Genomic DNA, 11508 nt, shown 5'->3' on the forward strand with positions numbered 1-11508 from the left:
GTGGGAAAGTTGCACTGTTTGACTTTGGGGCTGGGTAATAGCGGAGGGATGGGGATTCCCTTCAACTAACCACCTGCCATTTCTTCCCCTGCCCCACATTTCACAGGTAAAGAGTGTTGCTCCAAAGTTGATTCCATTTGCGGTCAGCTCGTGCCTCTACTTTGTGCTGTGGCTGCCCATCTCCAATCCCTCCTGGTTCAGCGCGTTGATCAAGTGTCTCCCAACCCTGTGCTTGGCCTTCTTCATCTTGGCGCATAGCTGGGGAGTGGGGACGACCCACCCTCACTCCAAGAAATTCGTCCTCGGGCTCCTCTTCTCAGCTCTTGGAGATGTATTCCTCACCTGGGGTGACCACGGGTTCTTCAATCACGGTAAGACCATAAGACAGGCGAACAGAATTAGGCCATTCAGCCCATCGAGTCTGCTGCTCCATTTAATTGTGGCTGATTTGGTTTTCTTCTCAACCCCACTCTCCTGCCTTTGACACCCTTAATAATCAAGAACCTAGCGACTTCCGCTTTAAATATACCTAATGACTTGGCCTCCGCACCCGTCTGGCAATGAATTCCGCTGATTCACAACCCCTCTGGCGAAAGAAATCCCTCCTCATCTCTGTTCTAAAGGGACCCCCTTTCGAGGCTGTTCCAGCGGGTCCAGGTCTTGCTGCGAGCCATGACAGCCTTCCTCACTGTCCACTACACCCCCAGTCTTGGAGTCACCCGCAAATTTGCTGATCCATTAACCACATTGTCATCCAGATCGTTGATATCGATGTCAAACCACAAAGGACCTGGCACCGATTCCTGTGGCACACCACCAGCCACTGGCCTCCAATCAGAGAGGGAACCGTCTACCGCCACTCTCTGGCTCCTCCCACAAAGCCAATGTCTAATCCAATTTACCACCTCGTGGTTGAAAGTGTGAATGGGAGGATTAGCAAACTTGCAGAGGATACCAAGAGTTGTGGATAGCGGATAAGACCCACAAAGAACACAGCACGATATAGATCAGTTGCAGACGTGGGCAGAGAAATGGCAGCTGAAGTTTAACCCAGATGAGTTGCACCTCGGCAGGGCAAATGCAAGGAGACAGAAAGGGCAAGTTTTGGTGAGCAGAGCGACCTCGGGATCCAAGTTCGCAGCTCCTTGAAAGTGGCTACACAGGTCGATAAGGCTGATGGAACGCTCGCTTTTATTAGTCGAGGCATTGAGTTCAAAGGTCAGGAAGTTATGTTGCAACTTTATAAAACTCTGGTTAGGCCACATCTGGAGTATTGCATAGAGTTCTGTTCACCCCACTGTAGGAAGGATGTTGAGGCTTTGGAGAGGGTGCAGAAGAGGTTTACAAGGATGCTACCTGATTTAGAGAACTTAGAATTCTCCTTCGCCTTGTCTACTAGAGCAAGCTTACGCCTTCTTTTAGCACTCCTGATTTCTTTCTTAAGTGTTCTCTTGCATTTCTTATACTCCATAAGCACCTCATTTGTTCCTACCTGCCTATACCTGCTATATGCCATTTTTTTTCTTAACCAGGGCCTCAATATCTCTTGAAAACCAAGGTTCTCTAAACCTATTATCTCTATCTTTTATTCTGGCAGGCACATACTTGCTTTGTGCTCTCAAACTTTCACTTTTGAAGGTCTCCCACTTACGAAGTACACCTTTGCCAGAAAACAATCTGTCCCAATCCACACTTGCCAGATCATTTCTGATACTGTCAAAATTGGCCTTTCTCCAATTTAGAATCTCCGGCCACAGACCAGACCTATCTCTTTCCATATTTACTTTGAAACTAATGGCATTGTGATCACTGGTTGCAAGGTGATCCCCAACACAAACTTCTGTCACCTGCCCTGTCTCATTCCCTAATAGCAGATCAAGAATCACACATTATCTCATCGGGACTTCCATGTACTGATTAAGGAAACTTTCCTGAGCTCATTTGACAAACTCTATTCCATCTAGTCCTTTTACAGTATGGGAGTCCCAGTCTATATGTGGAAAGTTAAAATCACCTACTATGACAACCCTATGTTTCTTTCAACAGTCTGTCATCTCTTTATAAATTTGTTCCTCTTAATCCCTCAGACTGTTGTGTGGTCTGTAATATAGCACCATTAACATGGTCATACCTTTCTTATTTCTCAGTTCTACCCATAACGCCTCGCTAGATGAGTTCTACAGTCTGTACTGACTGAGCACTACCATGACATTTTCCCTGACTAGTAACCCCCTATCTTCCTTTAATCCTTCTCACTCCATCGTGTCAAAGACAACGGAACCCTGGAATATTGAGCTGCCAATCCTGCCCCTCCTGCGACCAAATCTCACTAATGGCTACAGTGTCATAATTCCAGGTGTTGAATTGGAACACCTGGAGCTCATCCGCCTTTCCTACGATACTACCTGCATTGAAATATACGCAGCTCAGAACACTGGTCTCACCATGCTCGACCTTTTGATTTCTGACTTTGTCTGAGGTCTTACCAACATCTGCCTCCACAACCTCTCCACTATCTGTTCTGGCCCTCTGTCGCCCGTCCCCCTGCAATTCTAGTTTACTAGTTTGCTGTTGTAGTCTGGCGTACTGACCTCTACCTTGCCGAGGCACAGCGACAACTCGCGGATACCTCCTCTTATTTACCCCTCGATCGTGACCCCACTAAGGAGCACCAGGCCATTGTCTCCCACACTATCAACGACTTTATCCGCTCAGGGGATCTCCCTTCCACTGCTACCAACCTTATAGTTCCCACACCCCGCACTTCCCGTTTCTACCTCCTACCCAAGATCCACAAACCTGCCTGTCCTGGCCGACCTATTGTCTCAGCTTGCTCCTGCCCCACCGAACTCGTTTCTGCATACCTCGACACTGTTTTATCACCCCTTGTTCAATCCCTTCCGACCTATGTTCGTGACACTTCTCACGCTCTTAAACTTTTCGATGATTTTAAGTTCCCTGGCCCCCACCGCTTTATTTTCACCTTGGATGTCCAGTCCTTATATACTTCCATCCCCCATCAGGAAGGTCTCAAAGCTCTACGCTTCTTTTTGGATTCCAGACCTAATCAGTTCCCCTCTACCACCACTCTGCTCCCTCTAGCAGAATTAGTCCTTACTCTTAATAATTTCTCCTTTTGCTCCTCCCATTTCCTCCAAACTAAAGGTGTAGCTATGGGCACCCGTATGGGTCCTAGCTATGCCTGCCTTTTTGTTGGCTTTGTGGAACAATCTATGTTCCGTGCCTATTCTGGTATCTGTCCCCCACTTTTCCTTCGCTACATCGACGACTGCATTTGCGCTGCTTCCTGCACGCATGCAGAACTCGTTAACTTTATTAACTTTGCCTCCAACTTTCACCCTGCCCTCAAGTTTACCTGGTCCATTTCTGACACCTCCCTCCCCTTTCTAGATCTTTCTGTCTCTGTCTCTGGAGACAGCTTATCCACTGATGTCTACTATAAGCCTACTGACTCTCACAACTATCTGGACTATTCCTCTTCTCACCCTGTCTCTTGCAAAAACGCCATCCCCTTCTCGCAATTCCTCCGTCTCCGCCGCATCTGCTCTCAGGATGAGGCTTTTCATTCTAGGACGAGGGAGATGTCTTCATTTTTTAAAGAAAGGGGCTTCCCTTCCTCCACTATCAACTCTGCTCTTAAACGCATCTCCCCCATTTCACGTACATCTGCTCTCACTCCATCCTCCCACCACCCCACTAGGAATAGGGTTCCCCTGGTCCTCACCTACCACCCCACCAGCCTCCGGGTCCAACATATTATTCTCCGTAACTTCCGCCACCTCCAACGGGATCCCACCACTAAGCATATCTTTCCCTCCCCGCCTCTCTCTGCATTCCGCAGGGATCGCTCCCTACACAACTCCCTTGTCCATTCGTCCCCCCCATCCCTCCCCACTGATCTCCCTCCTGGCACTTATCCGTGTAAGCGGAACAAGTGCTACACATGCCCTTACACTTCCTCACTTACCACCATTCAGGGCCCCAAACAGTCCTTCCAGGTGAGGCATCACTTCACCTGTGAGTCGACTGGGGTGATATACTGCGTCCGGTGCTCCCGATGTGGCCTTTTATATATTGGTGAGACCCGACGCAGACTGGGAGACCGCTTTGCTGAACATCTACGCTCTGTCCGCCAGAGAAAGCAGGATCTCCCAGTGGCCACATATTTTAATTCCACATCCCATTCCCATTCTGACATGTCTATCCACGGCCTCCTCTACTGTAAAGATGAAGCCACACTCAGGTTGGAGGAACAACACCTTATATTCCGTCTGGGTAGCCTCCAACCTGATGGCATGAACATTGACTTCTCTAACTTCCGCTAGGCCCCACCTCCCCCTCGTACCCCAGCTGTTACTCATTTTTATGCACACATTCTTTCTCTCACTCTCCTTTTTCTCCCTCTGTCCCTCTGAATATACCTCTTGCCCATCCTCTGGGTCACCCCCCCCCCCGTCTTTCTTCCCGGACCTCCTGTCCCATGATCCTCTCGTATCCCCTTCTGCCTATCACCTGTCCAGCTCTCGGCTCCATCCCTCCACCTCCTGTCTTCTCCTATCATTTTGCATCTCCCCCTCCCCCTCCAGCTTTCAAATCCCTTACTCACTCTTCCTTCAGTTAGTCCTGACGAAGGGTCTCGGCCTGAAACGTCGACTGCGCCTCTTCCTATAGATGCTGCCTGGCCTGCTGCGTTCACCAGCAACTTTGATGTATGTTGCTTGAATTTCCAGCATCTGCAGAATTCCTGTTGTTTACTAGTTTAAACCCCATCGTGGAGCATTAACAAACCTTCCCGCTAGGATATTAGTCTCTTTTGAGTTCAGGAGCCAACCGTCCCTTCTGTACGGGTCCCACCTTCCCTCGAAGAGAGCCCAATGATCCAAAATTGTTATGCCCTCCTTCCTACACCAACTCCTCAGCCACATATTAAACTGTATAATCTTCCTAGTTCTGCCCTCACCAGCACGTGGCACAGGTAGCAATCCTGAGATCACAACCCTGGAGGTCTTGCCCTTTAACTTGGCACCTAACTCCCTGAACTCCCCATGCAGAACCTCATCACTCGTCCTACCCATGTTATTGGTACCTGCATGGACCATGACCTCTGGCTGTTCGCCCTCTCACTGAAGGATGCTGAGGACTCGATCAGAGATGTCCCGGACCCTGGCACCCGGAGGCAACATATCACGTCTTCGCCCACAGAACCTCCCTGCTGTTCCCCTAGCTAACAAATCCCAGTCACCACAGCGTACCTCTTCTCCACCCCCACCTTCCTTCCGAGTCAGGGGCAGACTCAGTGCCCCAGACCCGACCACTGTGACCCTCCTCTGTTAGGTCCCCCCCCCCCACCAACAGTATCCAGAGTGATAAACCTATTGTTGAGGGGGATGGCCACAGGGGTTCTCTGCACTGGCTCCTTAACACCCTTCCCTTTGCTGACTGTTGCTCAGTTTCCCGTTTCCTGCACCTTGGGTGTAACTATCTCTCTGTATCTACCACCCCCTCAGCCTCCTCAGTGATCCAAAGTTCATCCAGTTCCAGCTCCAATTCCTTAACACAGATTGTTGGATGCACTTCTCTCAGTTATAGTCATCAGGGACACTGAAGGTCTCTCTCTCTCTCTCTCTCTCTCTCTCTCTCAGGAGGAGGTTACAGTGTCGGGGTGTAGTTCAGGAGGAGGTTACGGTGTCGGGGTGTAGCTTGGGAGGAGGTTACTGTGTCAGGGTGTAGTTCAGAAGGAGGTTACGGTGTCAGGGTGTAGCTCGGGGGGGAGGTTACAGTGTCCGGGTGTAGATCAGGAGGAGGTTACGGTGTTGGGGTGTAGTTCAGGAGGAGATTACGGTGTCGGGGTGTAGTTTGGGGGGAGGTTACTGTGTTGGGGTGTAGTTCAGGAGGAGGTTACAGTGTCCGGGTGTAGTTCAGGAGGAGGTTACGGTGTCAGGGTGTAGCTTGGGGGGAGGTTACTGTGTTGGGGTGTAGTTCAGGAGGAGGTTACGGTGTCCGGGTGTAGTTCAGGAGGAGGTTACGGTGTCAGGGTGTAGATCAGGAGGAGGTTACGGTGTCAGGGTGTAGCTTGGGGGGAGGTTACTGTGTTGGGGTGTAGTTCAGGAGGAGGTTACAGTGTCAGGGTGTAGATCAGGAGGAGGTTAAGGTGTCCGGGTGTAGCTCGGGAGGAGGTTACAGTGTCAGGGTGTAGTTCAGGAGGAGGTTACGGTGTCCGGGTGTAGTTCAGGAGGAGGTTACGGTGTCAGGGTGTAGATCAGGAGGAGGTTAAGGTGTCGGGGTGTAGCTCGGGGGGAGGTTACAGCGTCCGGGTGTAGTTCAGGAGGAGGTTACGGTGTCAGGGTGTAGATCAGGAGGAGGTTAAGGTGTCCGGGTGTAGCTCGGGGGGAGGTTACAGCGTCCGGGTGTAGTTCAGGAGGAGGTTACGGTGTCCGGGTGTAGTTCAGGAGGAGGTTACGGTGTCAGGGTGTAGATCTTGTGGAGGTTACCATGTTGAATTGTTGTTTTGGAGGAATGGTTAAGCCTGTGGAAGGATTTGAAGCCAGGGTTTTGCATGTCTGGTGTGTGATTGTGTTTGCCGGTGAAGATCTTTGCTCAGAGGTCGTGGTGATGTGTCTGCCGTCTCTGCACTTTCCACCGTTATCTCTCTGAGCTTAGTGTCTGCCCCGTGTTCCCGGCATCAGACTTTGGAAAGTGACTCACCGTTCCAGATCGTTCAGACGGCACGTGCCAGCTCTGAGCTCTCTCGCCGGCTTCGTACCCAGCTTGACCAAGTTTTACACAAACACTTTAACCGTTTCATCACTACAGGTGTGCATTCCTAACTCCACAGTAACTATGCACCGTGCTGAAATATTTCCACTCCAAAACGATGGAGAACTCGGAGGGGGAAGGAACCCATCTTCTTCCCCCTCCACCACCTGATTTCTGAATAAACCCATAGAGATTACCTCACCATTTTGCACTTAGTGCGCTATGTATTTCATTTTTATATATATTTATTATAAATTATAGAATAGCACCTGACTTATGAAGGAAGATTGAGTAAGTTAGGACTTCATTCCTTGGAATGTAGAAGATTGAGAGGAGATTTGGTAGAGGTATACAAAATTATGAGGGGTATAGACAGGGTTAATATAAACAGGCTTTTTCCACTGAGGTTGGGAGGGGCTCCAACCAGAGGCCATGGGTGAAGGGTGAAAGGTGAAAAGTTTAAGGGGAACATGAGGGGAAACTTCACTCAGAGGGTGGTGAGAGTGTGGAACGAGCTGCCAGCACAAGTGGTGTATGCGAGCTCAATTTCAACATTTAAGAGAAGTTTGGATAGGTACATGGATGGTAGGGGTATGTAGGGCTATGGTCCAGGTGCAGGTCGATGGGAGCAGGCGGTTGAAATAGTCCAGCACAGACTAGATGGGCTGAAGGGCCTGTTTCTGTGCTGTATTTTTCTATGACTCTACAACCTTATGACCCATTCTGCGCTGTCGGGGCGTCAGGGGTTCAGAGTTCAATCTTGGAGCCCTCCGTAAGGAGTCTCTGTACGCGGAATGCGTAGGTTTCTTCCGGGTGCTCCAATTTCGTCCCACAGTCCGAAGATATACCGGTTAGGTTAATTGGTCGTTGTAAATTGACCCTTGATTAGGTTAGGGTTAGATCAGAGTCATTAGGGGTTGCCGGGCAGCATAGTTCAGAGGGACTAAATGGCCTGTTCCGTGCTGTATAACTAAACAACATGAAAATTATTTGGTTATTCAGCTGCTGTAAATTGTCCCTACTGTCTGGTGAGTGGTGGAATCTTGGGGGGAGTTAATGGGAATGTGGGGAGAGGCAAATGGGATTAGTGTAAATGGCAGGTTGGTGGCCAGTAAATACTCGATGGGCAGAAAGGTCTGTTTCCTTGCTGTACCTCATGACTCATCAAATATAAAACATGCCCAATGGCGCCACACTGTGGCCACTAGTGGTGCAGCAGGTCAAGGATAGACTGAGGATGTGAAATCCCCGTGACCAAGTTGCCTTGTGAAATTTACCGATCCCTGTGCTCTTCAGGTGAATATCTTGAGCTATTTATGAGGCTGCAAAATGCGCAGTGGAAATAAAGGATTCTTTTTCATCAGCTTCACCTGCCCGCCTAAAATGGAGAGTAACTTGTCAACGGGTAGAGGCAGGAAAGTTTTGTTTTATTGGTAAGTGAGACTAGAGCTAGGGGACGTAGCCTCAAGATCCAGCGGAGTGGACTTAGGACAGAGTTAACAGTCATAGATCTGAGGAATTCTCGGCTCCAGGAAACAGTAGAGGCTACTTCATTATGACTCTATGTACATAGATGGTAGGGGTAATTGAGGGGTATGGTCCCAGTGCAGGTCAATGGGAGTCGGTAGTTTAAATGGTTCAGCACAGACTAGATGGGCTGAAGGGTCTGCTTCTGTGCTGTACTTTCTGACTATTAAATATCTTTAAAACACAGTCAGAGCGATTCTATAGCGGGGAAATTGAGGATTGGAATTCAATGGTGGAACAGTCTCGATGGGCTGAATGGCCAGCTCCTGCTCCTAGTTATTATATCCTGATTCCCGTTGCTTTTCTCCAGAACAGCCTCCCAATCTTAAACATGAGAGATTCTGCAGACACTGGAAATCTTGAGCAACACACACAAGGTTCTGGAGGAGCTCAGAGGGTCAGGAGGCATCCAGAGAGGAGAATAAGCAGTCGACGTTTTGAGCCAAGACCCTGTGTCAGGACTCTTTTCACATTTGTACTCCTCCCCGTAGATGCTGCCTGACTCTGCTGACGGGTTCCTCCCAATCTCCCAGCCTTTCCTTTCGCCGCAACCCAACCGGGAAATCTCAAATTCCCCCAATTCTTTGTAACATTCGGACATGCTGTGGAGGCCGGAATTGTGGGAATGGAGGGAACTCTGAGGGTCGAAGGAGTCTGCAGGGATAGGGAGGGATGTAAGGCCCACAGGAATTCGCAGAGATGAGGAGGGATGTGAAGGTAGGGGTAGGTTTACAGAGGCGGGCTGCAAAATAAGAGCTGGGGGTGGTTACTGTAATCGGGATGTAGTAACCTCCATCATGGGAACTAGTCTCCCAGCATCCAGGTCCGTTCATATGTGCCAATTCATATGACGTGGGCAATCATCGTCTTTCCATGACCATGACTGCACTTGGCAAACTTTTCTGCAGAAGTGGTTTGTCACTGGGGGCCACTGTGAGTAACAGAGGGAGAGAGAGAGAGAGAGAGAGTGGGGGGAGAAAGAAATAAAGGGAGGAGAGAGGGAGAGGAAGGGGGAGAGACAGACAGAGGGGGGAGAGATGATAGAGAGAATGAGGGGAAGAGAAAGAAAAAAGCTGATGAGGGTTATGGAGATAAAGACAGAGGTAAGGCTCAAGAGGTCACAGACATCAGGAGGGCTATAGACCCAGAGGGGCGAACAGAGTTTAGGGACCAGAGGATGTTTCAGACATAGTTTAGGGGCTGAAGGAGGTTACGAGGTAAGGAGAGTTGTAGGGTGTGGAAGAGGTTATAGGGGTAGGGTTGGTGTGGGCATTGGAAGGGTTATGGGGATAGAGGGAGTGTGGAAACATGGGGGTTACAAGGAAAGAGAGGGTGTGGGAATGTGCAGGTTACAAGGGTAGGGAGGGTGTGGGAACATGGGGGTTTACAGGGATAGAGAGTATGTAGGAATGTGGGAGTTTACAGGGATAGAGAGGGTGTGGAAATGGTGGAGGTTACTTAGATAGGGAGGGTTGTGGGAACTGGAAGGTGTACAAGGATAAGGCAGTGTCTTGTAAAGAAGGCGGCACTTCCGTCGAAAAATTTGCCAAGAATAATCATGGCCAAAGACCACAATAACCCATATCATGCAACACAGCACATGGTGATGAAAATGACAGGGAGAGCGAGGGGTTTAGAGGAGAGGGAGGGGATTAAGAAGTGGGGGGGTTATATAGGTGTAGAGATTGATGGGTATTACAGAGATAGGGAGGGGAATAGAGGCCTGGAGGGATAGGATGGGTGTGGGAACTGGAGGGGTATAGAGGCTGAGGAGGGAGTTACAGGGATAGGGGTTGGAGAGCGTCACAGGGACAGAGAGGAGTATAGAGCCTGGGGAGGGGTTATAGGGATCGAGAAAGCTGAGGAAATTGGAGGGGGTAATGGTGAGGTTGTTGGGGTGCTATGGGTGACAAAGGTGACCCAGGAGAGGGAGTGGAACATGGAGGACAGGTTGGGAGGGAGTGACTCTCCAGGCTGTGACGGTGTCTCTCTCACCATCTTGCTTTGCAGGCGTGCTGGCGTTCGGCATCGGACACGTCTTCTACATCGCGGCGCTGGGCTTGCGGCCGCTGCGGCCTGGCATAGCCCTGCTGCTCCTGCTGCTGGGCGCCGGCCTGTATGGCGCCATCTACCCGTGCCTGGACACCGGCACCCTCTACGCCCTGGGCGGCTACAGCGTGGCGCTGGTGCTGATGAGCTGGCGCGCCCTCGCCCGGGCCCGCTGCTCGGGGTACCAGCGAAGCTGGGGCGCCCTGAGCGTGGCGGTCGGCGCCGTCATCTTCATCATCTCCGACTTCGTGCTGGCTGTAGACCGGTTCTGTGTCCCCCTGCCCCATTCCCGCTTCACCGTCATGTCCACGTACTATCTGGCACAGATGCTCATCTCCTTCTCAGTACTTGACCACCCTGACCATGACAGCCTGTGGAAGAGACATTAGAGATGTTACTATGACTAGACTACTGGCTGCCGATCAGAATGAGTAATATTAATTAAACCTTCATACATAGACCTCTCTCTCTCTTTCTTTGTGGGTCTTCGTACTATAGTACAACACCGAAACAACTTTATAAAACCCTGGATGGACCACACTTGGAGTATCGTGTTCATTTCCGACCGCCTCATTATAGGAAGGATGTGGAAGCTTTAGAGAGGGTGCAGGGGAGATTTCCTCCAAGAGGGCCACAACCTCGTCGTAGGGTTTGGAGGCTTGTGTACCTCAATGACCTGGAGAGCGACGTTGGCTGGAGTCGGGGGCTCGTGGTAGGGTCACCCATAACAAATAGGTCAAAGGGTAGAGGCCAGACAAAGAGTGGTCCAGATTTGGAGGATCAGCTCAGGGCCAACAACCCTGACCAGTCAAACAAGGCTGTTTCGGAAACAGCAATGAAGAGTCCTTCTACACCTGAGTGGCTGTGGATAGAGATGGAGGACCTTCATTGTTGCCCTAAGATCCGGCAGCATAGCGAGCGGTGAGTAAGCAAGGAAGAGGTTTACCAGGAGGCTGGCCTGGACTAGAGAGCATGTCTTATGCGGATCGGCTGAGCGAGCTAGGCGTCTTCTCTTTGGAGCAAAGGAGGTGACCTGATAGAGGAGTACAAGACGTTAAAAGGGCAGAAAAAGGGGGCAAAATCTTAAGGTAATCAGAGGAAAATATAAGGAGTTGTGAAAGGTGAAGCACCTTCAATAACTCCAAAAGACTGAAG

The 11508-nt window shown here is 50.2% G+C and overlaps 1 protein-coding gene across 1 annotated transcript in view; it reads left to right on the forward strand.

Annotated features, from left to right (window-relative positions):
• LOC134354398 (lysoplasmalogenase TMEM86A-like) overlaps window positions 1–10884 on the forward strand; it is a 13232-nt gene extending 2348 nt beyond the window's left edge. The window contains exons 2-3 of the mRNA XM_063063390.1: window positions 107–371; window positions 10315–10884. Coding sequence (XP_062919460.1) covers window positions 107–371; window positions 10315–10742 — 693 coding nt within the window. The 3' untranslated portion in view covers window positions 10743–10884. The remainder of the gene's footprint in view (window positions 1–106; window positions 372–10314) is intronic.
• The last annotated feature ends 624 nt before the right edge of the window (window positions 10885–11508 follow it).

This window comes from Mobula hypostoma, chromosome 11 (assembly GCF_963921235.1).
Source record: "Mobula hypostoma chromosome 11, sMobHyp1.1, whole genome shotgun sequence".
NCBI lineage: Eukaryota > Metazoa > Chordata > Chondrichthyes > Myliobatiformes > Myliobatidae > Mobula > Mobula hypostoma.